Source organism: Puntigrus tetrazona, chromosome 6 (genome assembly GCF_018831695.1).
Source record: "Puntigrus tetrazona isolate hp1 chromosome 6, ASM1883169v1, whole genome shotgun sequence".
NCBI lineage: Eukaryota > Metazoa > Chordata > Actinopteri > Cypriniformes > Cyprinidae > Puntigrus > Puntigrus tetrazona.
Window position 1 is genome coordinate 3,641,357 of NC_056704.1, and position 15,869 is coordinate 3,657,225.

The window sequence follows — 15,869 nt, forward strand, 5'->3', positions numbered from 1 at the left end:
TTCCTAAGGACCCCACAGAAGCCCCAGTGGCCTAATGGATAAGGCACTGGCCTCCTAAGCCAGGGATTGTGGGTTCGAGTCCCATCTGGGGTGGAATGTTTTCGTTACCTTCAAAATCAATAACACCACAATTATTTGATGCATGCATACTCTCCAATTTCTCATCAGCTACTCCCAAAATATCAAAGTCTGAATCAGACACCTTATATTCTAAAACCAGGGTTTCTGCAGGTTTGATAACAAGTGGATGAACTGTGTTATCAATTATTAAAGCTAGAACCACAAATAGGTAAATATTAAAACACGTTTAAACAGTTCTTATGGATATTCATGGGATGATTCAACATATTATTAATTTTATAATTAATATTTATAATGCATTTTGCATTCATTGACGTATAGAATTTTCGTTAATGGGAGAAAACCAAACAAAATGTAATGGCATAGGTAAAACACATGTGTAGTACAGCAATAGCAATTAAATGACTTTCATTTATGATCACAAGATCTAAATCATCTCTCTTCGTATAACACAAGTATGGGACATCTAAAAATGAGACTTTAATAACTACACAGTGAGTTTGACAGTCACACAACCCCTGTTAATAAATCAGTCTTAAGTGAAACAATAGGCATATGTAAGATTATGAATACTATTTTAATTTTGACCATCGTGTTCACTTTATACATGCATTATACATACTAAAAATCTTTACCTGTGTTCTGAAGAAAGTATGTCTGAGGCGACAATCTTAATTTGTGGGTGAACTATCACATTTAATAATGTAACAATTTAATAAGAGATTAGAAACACTTCAAACAGAATGCAAGAATGGGTTTGTCTACATCACTGTGTAAAAGGATGCTACATAATTAGTGACTTTGAATTAAAACGTACATTTTAATTTGAAATAAAATTGTATTTTTTTTCCCTCAGAAATGTAAATCAAATAAAGTACAAGTAGCCAGTTTAAACTGAAACAAATGATCTCCTTTAAATGCAATGTCTGGAGATCAACTAACAGTTGAAGTCTACAGCTTCCAACATCCCTCTGTTCCTAATCACTAGAACCAAAATAACTTCACCTTCTGATCACTCCAAAAAGATGTTTGCAGTCTTTTTAGTGCAAATGTCATTAAACATCCATTAACATTAGCCAACATTTAATGTATACTACAGGTTTTGATGTTGACACTTCATTGTAAAATAACACTGAAGTATTCATTTGTATGCATGCAACATTCGCCAGGCTTTCATGAACCCAAGGACTTATTTGTAGAAGGGCGAAGAGCATTTAGATTTTAATTACACAGCTCTGCAGTCATTTTGAAAAACATTGCCAACGCAAATTCAATTTAATTAGTGAAACACTGAATGGCTGCCAGTGTAATCGGTCACTCAAACGCCTAAAGCTTTAGTGTTAGTGAACACTGTTCAGCTGAAGGTACACGATCCATTCATTAAGACATTTCACACAGGAACCAACCAGCTGCTTTTTGGCACTTCACACTACATTGCTAAAGCTATTCTAACAGACCAGAAATCAGCACAAAAAGAAATACATCAGAAACGAGATTTTAAACAACCAGATTTATTGATTTCACAAGCATGGTTAACGCTTTAAGACCAGTCAGCAGTGGAGCCGCCCCAGTCTCCGGCCTGAGCTGTGGGAGCAGCAGACCAATCCTCAGTGGCAGGCTGAGCGCTCCAGTCCTCTGCTAAAAATAAACTCAAGATTACTCTAGATGTTACAATTCATTATGTATTGTCCATTTCATGCCACTACACTGGAAATCCTTACCTGCATACACCTCAGCTGGTGCAGCTTTGGCCGGAGCTGAAGTTCACAAGAGTCGATTAGTTCCGTTAAACATTATCCAAATTGAACTTCCAAAACTATTGAACTATAACAAGTCTACTAGAAGCAGCTTACCCTCCATGCCAGCTGGGAACTGCTGGATGGGCACCGATGGAACCTGAACACCTTCAGACCAGTCAGCAACCTCAGGCTGGTTGAAGTCTGGCACAGGAGCAGTCCATTCTCCCTGGAACTCCTCCTTACCAACAGCCTTCTCAGCAGCGGCCTGCTCTTCCTTCTCAATCTAGAGATTAAACAGAACCAGTGAGACAATTAGCTCACTTAATAGTAAACAAGCAACACTATTAAACTACAGAAAGTGATTCAATACTGGTCGGCGGCATTTAAAATTATACATTGCAGTAGACATTAAGCATACAAAGTTTACACATTTCTCATTTACCTAAGAGCAAGAAAAGAGCTTTCCGTGGCCATCTTATAAAACATGTCCTTCATAAGTTGCTACAACCAAGAGATTATCCACCCTTTAATCAGTATAAGAATATTTTGATCGTACCTCCTCAGGATCTCTGTAGAAGTACAGATCTGGCATGACCTCCCATGGGTGCTCCCTGGAGATGGTGCCCCTCATCCTCAGCACTTCTCTGGCCAACATCCACCACATCAAACCCACAGAGTGGGGACCCTAAAACAACATTTTAAATCTCGTAACCAGATAAAACCAAAGCCACTTGCGCGAAGAGTTCAGCTTCTCATACGTACCTTGTTGTTGCATGGAATGGCAATGTCGACGTATCTCAGAGGGGAGTCTGTGTTGCAGAGGGCAATGGTTGGGATGTTGACGTAAGAGGCTTCGGTCAGCGGCTGATGATCAGCGCGAGGATCGGTCACAATCAGGAGGCGAGGCTCTCTGAAAGCAGCCTGAATCTGATTGGTGAAGGTTCCAGGAGTGAAACGACCAGCGAAGGTGGTAGAGCCGGTGGCAGAGGCGAACTTGAGAACAGCTCTCTGACAAGAACAAACAGTGAAGGTTAACATCAGTAAAATAAGACAGCTTCAAAAAGTACCCAGTGTTAGTGAAAGTCAAATAATTGTGGCTCGGGTTACTATCAAACCCCAGTCATAGGGAAAAACCCTAATGGTGTTAGCGAAATCCCAGCCAAGTCTCTCTAGCACATTTCCGACACCCAAACACTGACAGCAGTGACAGGTTTTAATAATGTGCCGGCTTAACTTTTTTATAACAAATGCTGCTGCACTGACGAGATATGGAGCGTGATTATTACCTGTCCAGTGTTTCTGGAGGAGATCACACAAACATCAGCTGGATTCTCGATGGCAACAATGGCCCGAGCAGCCAACAGAAGTTTCTCCCATGTCTTCTTTAGATTGATGATGTACACGCCTGCAGAAACGACAGTCATCAGTTATAGTGGACGGGTTCCTAAACTTTGACTCAAACCCCTTTGACCAAATCTTGAACCACTTAAAATAAAGGTAAAAGGTCACTCAAATCTGTCATTACTCATGCCGTTTCAACCCCATAAGGCCTTTATCAAACTAAAACATTTGATTAAATCTAACAGATTTGACCCTGCATAGACAGCAGGGCAACTTACATATTCAAGGCAGTAAAGGACATTAAGTCCATGTGACATCAAAAAGTTCCCATATGAACAAAGGTGTTGAGTAATGAAATTGGGTAAAGCATCCATTTAAATATTCTCAAATAGGCTTTTTTGGTAAGTCACATCACAACTGGAACCCTTTTTTTACGCTTATTTAACTTTACTTTTAACTCAGTGCAGTTCCCTACCAAACCCCTGCAAGTTACAGTAACCTACAGATGATGACAATGCCTCAGAAAGGCACGTTACTCATCTTCTTACCGTCACTCTTTCTCTTGTAGACGTACTGCTCCATCTGGAAGTCCAGGTTGGTCCCTCCGAGATGGGTTCCTGCTGCCAGGAACTTCAGCACATCCTCCTCCTTCATCTGAAGGACATCCAGACCTCCGGACATCGTGACCACTTTCCCTGCGTAACGAGTTTAGTGGGAGAGCTGCAAAGAAAACAGCGTAGATCGTTGGCTTAGTCTAGAAGAATCTAACATGCGGGACACGCATTTAAGCGAGTTGGATGAATGTAGCGCAGGTCGCTATCAAACCCCAGTCATCGGGCGCATCTGCCCTACTGGTGTTAGCGAAAACCCAGCTGTATCACTTTAGCACACTTCCGACGCCTAAACACCGACAGCAGTGAGAGGCTTTAATAGTGTGCGCGCGATCATCATTAGCACGCGCTAACTGACTGAGGAAACGGAGGTACTCATTTTATTCAGCCAAGCTAAAAAAAATATTAAAGTGTGAAGACATTTGAAGTCAAACTACTCTATTTTTACGACCGTCCACCAAGCGCGCTACATCTAACACGCGCTCCCTTGAGTGAAATTACACGTTGTGATTCAGGCCTTCGTTTTTATTTTTAACGAAGTCCGGCGCAAACATTAAATTTAACACGACATTTGATGTACATTTGTAAATATGGCCTTTATTAAAACACTTCGCCTCAAATGGACGCTTAAAATTAGTCAATATCACAGAATTTGTGCTCACCACGAGACAACGCCGTATGGAGTTCTGCACCTCACGGCAAAAAGAGGGCGGGATGGGGAAATGACGTGCCTTATATACCGGAGTGTCCACCAATCATAATGGAGGATTTCTTGCTCTACGCTTTCATGCTTTTTTAATCAAATTTACGTACTACCCCTACCGGTGGAGGCTTTCACGTGCACGATATTAGTCGTCAGTTGATCCTTTTTTGTAAAAAAAAAAAAAAAAAAAAAAAAAGCGAATTCTCAAAGTTAAAATTATTTGCTAATGCAAGGACTGTAACAGGCATACACACAATCAACAATACAGTCATTATAGTTAAGTAAAACCAAAACCTTAAACATATTTTTTACATAAAATATTGTTAATTTAAATAAAACAATTACTGAAATATGACAACAATAATAATAAACATTAAGATATTTTATTGTCAAGGCAACCTTATTCTTTTTCATTTAGTGTGGATTGATGTAATAAAACAACTAAATAATTTTTTTTTATAAAAAATTACATATACAAATTTAAATAATAAATGTAATTATTAAAACTTACTAAAATGCTAATACTAAAATGAAAGATAAAAAGTAATTCACAACATTAATACTATTATACAGTACCTAAAATAACACTGTACCAGTAAGCAAAGTTAACATAAATAAATAAATTGAAAAAAAAAAAAAAAAAACCTCTAAATTTGGAAATATTGTATTCGAAATAAGAAAGCAAACTACATATTATCGTGCATGGTCTTATGCATTGTTCATTTTGACCATTTAAAATCCATTAAACAGCTGCACGAATCTAACATCTGCAGTCTGTTTTATGCTGGACATTTTTATATCATTATTATTTCCTTGGGGAGCTGGTTTCTGATAACTATGCTTGAGTCATTTTGCAGTTAGGTAAATAAAATGTGACAGAGGTCTGATAAGGTCTGGTGTCTGTGTTATAATTACAGCTCCCCGTTTGACGCGTGTCAGTGCAGTGCTTCAGTCCCTCTAGGTGTCCTCATACCTGACCCCCTTTACACTGTCTGACTGCACGTCTGAGGACTCTGAGCCATCAGGCTGTCAGGGTTTGTACCGTCAGCAGCACCCAGCAGAGCACAGAATACCACAGAAGAAAGACTATTTTGAGCCATGCACGCCATTGATTTTTGGTTTTTTGTTCAAATAAAAAGGATAAATGATTTTTACCTCACCAGTGAAATCAATGAGAAATGCTTCAAATGTAGTAGAGGTTACAAAACCAGAAGAACTTGTAAAAACAGGGCAGATTTATTCACATATTAACATAGGCACGACATTTGCATGTGCAAATATTCTCACGTACAGACAAAATATCAACAACAATGGCCATAAGAAATGCTGAAGAGACAATACTGATTGTGTGAAGGCAAGAGAGCATCTCCACAGTACAGCACAAAGCACAATGGCTTACACAGCAACATGTGACCAAAACACACCACCCAGATTCAGCTTGAATGCAGTCAACTTCACTGAATTTAAAGTGCTTTCACAAAATATATCCGTGTAGTGTGTAGCGTGACTTCTAGTGTTACTCGGCTCCGCGTGTCTTCCCCATTTCATAAAATGGGCATTCAACGGCATTCTGCAGCAGATAATCTTGCTGTGTCAGGAAGAGGCCAATCTAATTTTAATCAAGGCAAGTTAAAACAAATTGTTAATGTAATTGAATTTAGCAAACTAAGTCAAAGAATAATCACTCGAGTATATCATTTAAATGATCAAAGTTTGACCTATGTGGTAATAATGATTCCTGCGGTGCTGACCAGTCCTATGGGACACTGAGCGGTATATGAAGTGGCAAATCACCAAGACAACTGAGAGAACAAGAAACCCAAAGGCTTAAGGGGTGAATTTTATGAAAACGTGTCCACATGATTTCAACATCCACTAAAATTTCAAGAGGGGAAAAAAAAACTAAAAGAAATTCTATCAAGGTTAAAACAAAATCTATTTCAGATCAATTAGGATTTTTGCACCGTGACATTATTTCTAAGAAAATTAAGCATTTCCCACATGTAATGCATCCCTGAATTTTCTTATCATTTTTTATATTAGAATCATTAAAGGTTTTATTCGAGTAAGACAACAATGGTGGAATTAACTGGCTACCTAACTGGAATGAAAATAATGTCACAATGCTTTATTTTCTTTACAGATTTTAAGGGTGAACAACCAGGGCATGTTTTTGGCAGACTTAAAATGAACTTTACACTGTTGTGTTCACACCGAGCACCACACTATGGCGTCTTACAGCGGTTTCACACACACGACGTCAACACGACAACACGTCGATCAAAATGACCCGACGACACATTTGCAAATACGACAAACGGAGCATTCTCACGGACGCGTTCCACTCCACATCGTTTTCTCGAGAACTCTAACACTTGTTCTCCCCCGTTTCTTTAATAAATATTAAATGTTTCTCCACATCTTACGAAGTCTCATTCAACCCAAATTCCGTGCCCAGGAGCGAGCGTTCGAGAAAATAAAAAAAAAAAAGCCAGTGAACTGGAATGCACTGATAAATCCGTCCAGTCATACAGCACAGGAAATCAGTAGAACAGCACAAATCATCGCATAGAGACACGCAATTATAGTCGGAACGGAGTATGTTGGCGAGACAGTCATGTGTTGTCAGTTCAGTTTCTCAGCCCTGGAGTAATTCGGTCTGATTGTCGAAGCGCTGGAGTATTATGTCAACATGTCTTTGTAAGACCAGTATTAGACACCCACTAAGCCTCATCCTCCACTAAGGATTTAACTCGGAGGACCAGGCTTAAGAACTGTATCAGACACTGGAGTCCACCGAGTCGTGGGTTTCTGAGAACGCTGCAAAGGTGGGCACTTTTCAACGACACTGAGACATGTGGTATTCTAAGGTTAGTTGCCAAAAGAGGGATTTTCTTCCTGTGAAAGGAGTGTTTTCTTGTGAGCTGACGGCACATGATTCAGCAGTCTCTCATTGGTATTCTTCAGTGCAGACCCGTCTCAATACGCAGACGTCAACAAGGCAGACAAACTCACAATGTGGCAATTTAGGAATGTCACTGTCAAGAGGTGTCACGGGGTAACGACTCACTGCACCTGAAAACACTAACACACACACACACACACACGCAACCCTACGATTATCAGTACCTCAGCCAACACTAGCTGCTTTTGTTTCAATCAAGCCGTCGAGGATAACAGAACGCCATCTTTTCACCATCGTCTGAAAAGCACACACTCCTCTAATGGACACAAACAGAATGAAGTCCACACTTCAGTGCGCTGGGTGTCTTTAGGACTTCAGTCCCATGCGAGCCATCAGCTGCTCGTACACAGTCCAGGCCATGGCCGCCATGAGGGTTCGCCTCAGAGAACGAGGAAGCGCTCCTCGAAAGAACCCGCTCAAGCCATGCTTCTAAAATCAGAGAGAGAAAATAAGAATTAAAATGATGCAAGTGACTTTAAAATGACTTTAATTTGATGACAAAAACAGTATGGAGTATATAGAGTATACAGAAGTTAGTTTCTGTAATGTGACAGTCAAGTTTGAAACAGAAAATTCTGACGAAAATGGGTGGGACTTCATTTTATCTGTGAACATTTGACTAGATAATGAAAAGCGGAAACATGAAAGGATATGATAATATAGGTTCATATTATATTTTGGTTACATATTCAGAAGTCTAGATGTAGAAATATATAATGTGTGTGTGTGTGTGTGTATATATATATATATATATATAAGCAAATATGACACACTACAGTACAGTAAAATGCCTTATTCAGTAATTTTATTGAATAATATTACATTTTAAAATAACAATTTTTTTAATGTAATTAATTGCCCTGTGGGCAAAGTATCATTACTCCAGTGTTCAGTGTACATCAGAAATCATGCTTATTTTTTCTAAAAGTTTCTTAAAATGATCAATATTACAAATGTTTTTAGCAATTTTAGAATTAAAGGATTCTAAAATGAAAGTTAAAAACTGAATTTAAAACATTTTTTTATACCAAGGCTTTTCTGTTACTTTTAATCAATTAAATGCATCATTGCTGAACAAAAATGTTTTCACAAAAAAGAAAAAAAAAAAAGTTACTGATCCCAAACTGGTATATATGTGGTATACATGTTAACTGTATAAATTAATACTGATATACAATACAATTGGCATATAAATAAAGGACAACAAATATGATTTATCTTGTGAAGCTTACCAAATAGACGTGGCGTACAGCATCGCTGGTCTTGGGATACAACATTGGGCTCACTTGCATGTGGGTTTTGATCACGTCTGCTGGCTGAGTGGCCAGAGAGGCCAATATCCCAGCCACCACACCACAGCCAAAGTTAACCAGTGGAACAAAAGAGGACGAGCTGATCTCTGAGCACGTGAGAGAGAGAAGACTTCATTAAACAATGCCATATCCTCAGATTACATCACAATCCTGACTGATCAGAAGCTCACCCTGTGGCAAAGCCTTTTTGGCCTGGCTGTAAAACATGACATAGATGCCAGAGAACGGGGCGTCTCTGAGCAGAGTCGCTGTGAGCCCGGAGTAAAGAGCCCTGGGACCTTCATTCTGACACACACTTTTAAGGGCTCCAGCTACGCTTATGTAATTGTACCGCCCGCTCTGAAATAAAACACGCAACAGTGAATAAGCACACCGATACAGCAGAACACATGCATTTTCAATGTGCATACAGTACAATGTCAGAGCTTAGTAATTACCCTTACCTCAAAACGAGTCTTAATGACTGTGATGGGCAGCATGGTGACGCCTGCCACACAACGAGCCCCAGCCCCTAGAAACACCGCCTCCCCAGCACTTGGAGACCTATCCAGGAAGAAGTGCTGCTTCAGCGAGTAAAATGTGCTGAAGTAGATCCCTACGCCAGGGATACAGCGCATGAACGACTGTAGGACAGAAAGAGGGTCAAGTGAGAGAGTTTCATTTAAAGTATTTAATATACAAAAATAAATGAATAATGCACTGAAATTTTGGTAAAAACACCTGTAATCCAATAATCACAAAACTCTTTATGTTTTTTTTTATTACATGTAATATAAATTAGTCTCATTTTAAAAATGTTGTCTATTTAATACAATGCACATTAATTTACAAATCACTGTAGCACCTGTAGCATAATCATCTCTTACTCCTTACTACTAGTTGCAGCACAACATAAATAAAAAAAACTTGTAAAAAATCTCATGTAAAGCCACAGATTTTTTTTTGTGACAAAGACTACAATGTGTGGAATTAACACGTGCAAAACTTTTTTTTTGAGTGTTGATTATTAAATTACTTTGACCAATTACATGATTGAGTAACATATATTTAGTGCATCCTGAAATTTAATTCCAGTGCATCACTAAGAAAGTGTATTTTTAATTTATATAACATATATAACATTTATATAACAATAATATTCCTCAGAGAACAACTGGATTTTTGTTTGTGCCACGTTAAATATATCATCTACAGTTGAAAATGAATAAAGAATTGGACATATGTCTGAGATCAGAACACTAATGCTATTGTGAGATCAAACAGTGAGCAAGGACCAAAGGAAATGGACACATCAGCCAATACACTTCACTCACCGGTGAAACCCCCTTCCACAGGCCAAGCAGCTTCTCTGTACGAATCACGTTGAAAAAGACTGTAATCATCCCTACTTTAGGAGCTCTGAGAGACAATTGCAAAAATAGAAATGGTCATGATGGACACAGACGGGGACACAAAGAAGGGCGAAAACAGACAGAACAAGTCAAAAATCTCTGTGTTTAGATGGCGTACTGAGCATATGAGGACATATAATTTGACATGGGTAACATGTTATCCTCCGCAAAGCTGAGAGGTGCAGACAGTTTAATAACAGAGCACTCCCACACAGCACAGAAAGAGGACGCGGTTATATAAACACTTGTATCTCCCCCCAAAAAAACAAAAACATAAAAACAGGATAAAACTTCAGTTGTCACAACAACCAAAAAACAGCAAAACACTGAACAATCCAAAAGCAAGCAATTATCGCCAATAAATTTGCTATGTGGTTGCTTACTAGCTCACATAAAGTTTCTTTCAAAATCTGTAGATATGCCTTGGGTGTAGTTATATCCATTTTCTCAACCACTGACTAAAACCCCAACTATGTTTGTTGAAATCACCAACTTTAAGTTTGCTTTAGCAAACACTACAAAATTATTAGCTAGCAGTCTTGGGCAAAATTGGGATATAACAAAGGTTGAAGTTGTTTTAATCTATGACATGCTAACTTAGCACTTAGTCAGAAGAACGACAGAAAAGATATTAACAATGAAAGACGTGTTTATTATCTGGCAATCAAGTCCTGAAATTAAGCCTTGTCATCTAATACCAGACAAAGATCAGGGCAAAAGGACAGCAGCCTAACTGCAGGCTTATGTCTAGACACGGTCAGCGAGGGTCACAGCAGGCATGTCGGTCTGTGCTGTCTTACCCTGGGTGCATGTTGTTCTGCAGGGTCTGCAGTCTGGTCTTCACCAGATCCAATGGCTGGAACAGCAGAGTGGAGCAGGTGCCGCTGAGAGAGCCGCACATGAAGGCCTTCAGGGCAGGATGAGCCTGAGAAAACAAACCCAGAAAGACAGATTTTGAGAAAACAAGGAATGATGGTGGAGTCAAAGATTAAAGTTTGTGATGAACAAAAAATTGTGGAGTGACAGCAGAGAAGTGAAATGTTTTTGAAATGAACAGACTGAACAGATGATGAAACTACAGCTTGAGAGAATACAATTCAGGCAGCGCTTTAAAGGGGCCATATTCAACACTTTTGAACCATTTTGCTTTTCCTCTAAAGGTGCCATAGAATGCATTGATACAGTATTTAAATTGTTCTCTGATATCTACATAGAAGGTATGTGGCTTAGGCAAGGGCAGGGCTGTCCAAACTCGATCCTGGAGGCCCATTGTCCTGCGGGGTTTAGCTCCAACCTAATTAAAAACACCAGAAGCAGCTAGTCGAGCTCTTACTAGGCATGTTAGAAACTTCCACGCAGGTGTGTTGAGGCAAGCTGTACCTAAACTCCGCCAGACACCAGCCCTCAGTGAGGGCCAAAAAATGGCCTGTTTTTACCTCATTTAGAAAGGCCATGAATAATAATAATAATAATAATAATAATAGAGCTCTGCTATGATTAGCTGTTTTACAGTGCAACAAATTTCAGTAGATCACTAAAGGTAGAAAACACAGGGAGAAAAATAAATATATTTCAATCATTTCTCTCAAAGTTATATTGTTGGGTAATTATACTGTATATTAAATGTGGGCATCAGGGAGCCACGTTTTTGTTTCACTTTCACTTTCGAGATTCACGATCGCACGTAGTCTGTTTATATTATAGAGCGTCAGTACTTACCACGTATTTTACAAGATCAAATACTTGTCAGTGATGCTCAGGATCTGTAAATCATTTGCCATCATCCTCGGTTATCTCTTCTTACTCTGTTTTTGTAGTAAGTGAAATCTTATGGACTGTAATGTAACAGGCTACTGCTAGCAAACTAATCATGTCCCTTGTGGCTCGCGTTATTTTATTAGAACACGTTACTTGCTTTTCTGTGCCTTTCTAAATACAGACACCAAGCCATCCCTGCGCTTTACATCCCCTGCACAGCCAGGATCATATTGTTAATGTCCATGATATGTCCATGTTTGGCTGGTGGCTGGCGTAGGACATGGGTGGGTATACATTATGCAAATATCGGGGGCATAGTTATCCCGACTGTAACATCTCAGTTATATACCGAGTCGCCTGTTTTTCCAATGGTCTTTTTTCTGCAGAAGATTAACACAAGAAGCAGGAAACAATGGTGTTTGAGGCTCACAGTATGTCATTTCCGTTATTATTTAACTATGTCAAGGTAAATACAGTTCTCCATTCTATGGCACCTTTAAGTCCACTTAACATGTTAGTTCACCAAAAACAGTCATTGATAAGATTTCAGCTCATACTTTAGACCAGTCTTTCTCAAATGGTGGGTCTGGTGGGAGTCCTCTCTGAGTGGGTCATGGGGTGCACGGCCAAAGAAGCAACATCGTGAGACACTTATGTAAAGAATTTGTATTAATCTTTTTTAGATCTAAAAAATCTTACAGGACTTATACAAGTTTTGTTTACCTTGAATTCATGACCAAAAGTTACAAATTCCGTTGTAAATTTGTATATGTAATAAAAATTTTAAAAGTTAAATTTTTGATGTTTAATTCAACTGATTAGACATGCTTTCTGATTATTAAAATTGGTGGGAAAAAATATTTTGGAAAATACTAATCATATAAATACGAATAAAAAACAGAACTAAATAAGACATAAAAATAAAAATAAGAGATTTCAAGAAGGCTGAAACATAAACATGGGCGGTCATATGCTAATATGCTCATGAATGTGATGTAATAACCATGATGATTCCTGATGAACAACACATTTTTGCACAGCTTGGTTTTAATTAGCATCAGGGTGGACTAGGAAGGGAGCTTGCACTCTAAATGTTTCCTTTCAAAAAAGCAGAATAATACTGTTTTCCAAGTTATGTCCCCTTTAACAGGCTTGGGTACAAAAACTGCTTTCATTTTCTCACAACAGTCACCATTTACTGCAAGAGCACTAAAAACACCACAGTGACCAACATTGACACCCCAGACAAAAGGATATTCTCACGCACTGAATATCCATCCCACATTTGGTGCCCTGCATGGACACCAAACCTTCAAATACAGTGTCATTTGCACGTATATTTATGCAAATGAAAAAAAAAAAAGGTGGTGTAAGTGTGCATGACCACACATACACATGAACGCACTTCAACATTGACCATAAAAGAGAGATGCACAACCACACACTGGCACCGTCAGCTTCATCACACACACAAACACACACACACACACACACACACACACACACTCACACACAATGACATGCACAACAAGACTCAAGCGCTGAGATTCATTTAGAAGCATGAAAACAGCAAGACACGAGTCATGGGCAGACACACACAACTGTGCAGAAACACACAAAAACACACGAGAGAAACATATAGTGAGCCATTTACTAATCTGCCCTACCTTTCCCAGGCTGCTGGCAGATTTGGGCTGAGGGTCCTTTTTCTCTTGCATCTCTCTCTCTCTCTCACTCACTCTTTCTGTTGCCGCTAACAGCACATGACAGAGTAAGCCCCCATCTCTCTCCTCTCAAACACAATGCCCACAAATCTCTCTTTAACCCCCTCCCACCAAATTGCTGGAGATTCAACGGCTTAATCCACAAGCGTCCATACTTGCCGATCTCACTGCTGGTTTTTCGCAATCCTTATCGCACCTAAATGCACATCCGTGGTTTAAGTCCCTCTGTTTCGTTCGTGTTCCAGATCAAGTGCTTACAGCACAGTGTGAGTCATGCAGTCGCCAAAGGCATATGTATATGTGCGTGAGCGTGTGCTTGGTTAGATGTGACACAGGAAATGTGGGTCATACATTGGATGCATATATCCTATTATTCCAACACAGATTCAGCAGTTTTGGACAACAAAGAAATACAATGACGTTCGGGTCTTCATATGCCTATTACAGATAAAAATGGCTTCGAAGAACAGTGCCGTCAAACCACTTTCACACTCCCTCAGACTTCCCTTAAAAATAAGACAAGAAAAAAAATACATAATTGCTTTTCTCTGCTAGCGATAGATTGAAATGTCAGCCAAACCGTTTATTCTGGAGGCATTTGTCAGGCAGCTGGTGACTGTGGCACATGTGGAAGTTTCTGCACCAGTTAAAAAAAAAAATACTGTTTTTTAATGAAGCATGCATATTCATGTTCTCATGCATTTTTGTGAATTCTGAGTTGACATTGTGTACAGGCGTTCATTTCAGTGGAGCAACTTGCATGTTTCTTTGTGCGTCAGTAAATCGCATAATATGTCGAACAGGTCAAAAAGCACTTTCTCCCCCCAAAAATGTCACACGTTTCAGTTTACGTTAACACTTTGCAATCAGTCAGCATTGCAGAATTTGAGATTAGCATGACAGTCATACCCTGACTAAGGCTATTTCAAAAAAAGCTTTTTAATAGCCGATCAGGTGAAGTAGTTTAATGTCAGGCTGTTCTATTATATTCATCCGTTGGTTATGCAGCATTTAATTTCAGAAGAACAGGTCTGCATTAAAGCACACAGCCTTAGCACCAACTCACCAGGGCAATCTCCATTGCAGATGGAGAGGATGATGAAGTTTGTACAGAGGAAGAGCTCAACTCCCTCCCTTTTATCTCTTCTATGGCCGTTGTGATGTGTTAGACGTCAAAGCTTTGAATCCAGACTGCGTGAGGGAAAAAGTTATTTAATACCCAACCCACTGCTACCAGCACACAATCAAGAAAACTAGCCGTGTTTTAAAGCTCCGGGGAGAAAATTGTGTGTTAGACAGATTTAAGTTAATTTTTTTCATTACCTGTCTGTTAAGGACCGAAGAGGAAGAGCGAATGAGGACTGATCTTCATCATGATTCTTGCTCTTTCTGTCACTTTACCCACAGCTGTTAACAGTACATACAGCGACGACAAATTTAGATACAGAAACCACCAATTAATTAATAAAATATGAAGTAAACGTAGAAATGTACAGCATATCAGAATTATTTGTCCCCCGAAAACTATTATAGCACATCTTAATAATGCTAATGCTAATTTCTATCGCATATTTCGCTCCAAATATCCTGCAACGGCCAACTTACCAACTGCTCCTATACAATTTTCTTCATAAAATACAAAGCTGAGAATAAACACACTGGAATATATTGGAAATAAAGTGGCGCAATACAGGTCAGCTGATTTCTGTCAGTTAGCCGGTAAAGCTAACAGTCACCTCTCAATCCAGCATAAGCCATAAACTTTACCTTACACCTTGTTCCGTTTTCCGGTATCTCCAAAATATTATTTCGTAACCAATGTTAACCGAAGCAGAGATGAAACAGGAGGCGTACGTTACACAACAGTTTTCAATATCACATTCCTGCGCGGAGACCGTGAGCACAGAACAGAGTTTGGAGTTACGCTTGCGCAAGAAAGTTGTACGTCGTTTGCGTAACTCATACGTATTCTTTGCGCATTCTGCAGAGCAACGGGCAAGAACCGGTTTTAGCTCGATTATTCCAGCGATGCCGGTTACACGTGCTCCGGGGAGAGACGCTTGGATGCCCCCCGCTGGAACACTAAGGTAAAGGTCTTTCCTAACTCCTTGATTCAAGTACCCCAAACACTTTTTAAATAAATGCAAGTTAAGTTTTGTTTGTTTTTTTAACAAAGGCTTATTATTTGTAACTTGTCCTCCGAGATAAGAGGCTGGACTTAATGGTATTGGTCACCAATGAGA

General features: G+C 39.3%; 2 protein-coding genes and 2 non-coding genes across 7 annotated transcripts; 1 reads left to right on the forward strand and 3 right to left on the reverse strand.

Annotated features, from left to right (window-relative positions):
- Positions 1–20: 20 nt before the first annotated feature.
- trnar-ccu lies at positions 21–93 on the forward strand. Its single transcript has one exon. It is a non-coding gene; the product is annotated as a tRNA-Arg (tRNA).
- A 1,483-nt stretch (positions 94–1,576) lies between these two features.
- On the reverse strand, positions 1,577–4,542 carry rpsa (ribosomal protein SA). 2 transcript variants are annotated; one of them, XM_043242910.1, is made up of 8 exons: positions 4,435–4,542; positions 3,710–3,881; positions 3,107–3,225; positions 2,583–2,828; positions 2,377–2,505; positions 1,935–2,103; positions 1,803–1,838; positions 1,577–1,716 (listed from the first exon to the last, which is right to left on the reverse strand). In XM_043242910.1, the coding sequence occupies exons 2-8, from the start codon at positions 3,840–3,842 to the stop codon at positions 1,622–1,624; spliced, it is 927 nt and encodes a 308-aa protein (XP_043098845.1). In that variant the 5' UTR covers positions 3,843–3,881; positions 4,435–4,542; the 3' UTR covers positions 1,577–1,621. The 2 variants fall into 2 exon arrangements, with proteins under 2 accessions (XP_043098845.1, XP_043098844.1); XM_043242909.1 differs by having other exon boundaries at positions 1,577–1,719.
- Positions 2,910–3,048, reverse strand: LOC122347626. The gene has a single exon (XR_006251245.1). It is a non-coding gene; the product is annotated as a small nucleolar RNA SNORA62/SNORA6 family (small nucleolar RNA).
- A 1,150-nt stretch (positions 4,543–5,692) lies between the features above and the next one.
- Positions 5,693–15,564, reverse strand: slc25a38b (solute carrier family 25 member 38b). 3 transcript variants are annotated; one of them, XM_043241883.1, is made up of 10 exons: positions 15,394–15,564; positions 14,950–15,033; positions 14,693–14,817; positions 13,570–13,655; positions 10,945–11,069; positions 10,067–10,151; positions 9,197–9,376; positions 8,924–9,092; positions 8,673–8,839; positions 5,693–7,869 (listed from the first exon to the last, which is right to left on the reverse strand). In XM_043241883.1, the coding sequence occupies exons 4-10, from the start codon at positions 13,618–13,620 to the stop codon at positions 7,747–7,749; spliced, it is 900 nt and encodes a 299-aa protein (XP_043097818.1). In that variant the 5' UTR covers positions 13,621–13,655; positions 14,693–14,817; positions 14,950–15,033; positions 15,394–15,564; the 3' UTR covers positions 5,693–7,746. The 3 variants fall into 3 exon arrangements, with proteins under 3 accessions (XP_043097818.1, XP_043097819.1, XP_043097820.1); XM_043241884.1 differs by lacking the exon at positions 15,394–15,564 and adding an exon at positions 15,232–15,387; XM_043241885.1 differs by lacking the exon at positions 13,570–13,655.
- Between the last annotated feature and the right edge of the window lie 305 nt (positions 15,565–15,869).

What these genes read in the sequence shown, in the direction of transcription:
- rpsa (XM_043242909.1), bottom strand. Translation starts at nt 3,842, where the DNA reads ATGTCCGGAGGTCTGGATGTCCTTCAGATGAAGGAGGAGGATGTGCTG. An exon ending in GTTCCCAGCTGGCATGGAGG is followed by an intron (nt 1,839 to 1,934) that starts GTAAGCTGCTTC and finishes TGTGAACTTCAG; the next exon opens with CTCCGGCCAAAGCTGCACCA. An exon ending in ACCAGCTGAGGTGTATGCAG is followed by an intron (nt 1,720 to 1,802) that starts GTAAGGATTTCC and finishes GTTTATTTTTAG; the next exon opens with CAGAGGACTGGAGCGCTCAG.
- slc25a38b (XM_043241883.1), bottom strand. Translation starts at nt 13,620, where the DNA reads ATGCAAGAGAAAAAGGACCCTCAGCCCAAATCTGCCAGCAGCCTGGGA. An exon ending in CTGCCAGCAGCCTGGGAAAG is followed by an intron (nt 11,070 to 13,569) that starts GTAGGGCAGATT and finishes TTGTTTTCTCAG; the next exon opens with GCTCATCCTGCCCTGAAGGC. An exon ending in CAGAACAACATGCACCCAGG is followed by an intron (nt 10,152 to 10,944) that starts GTAAGACAGCAC and finishes ATTGTCTCTCAG; the next exon opens with AGCTCCTAAAGTAGGGATGA.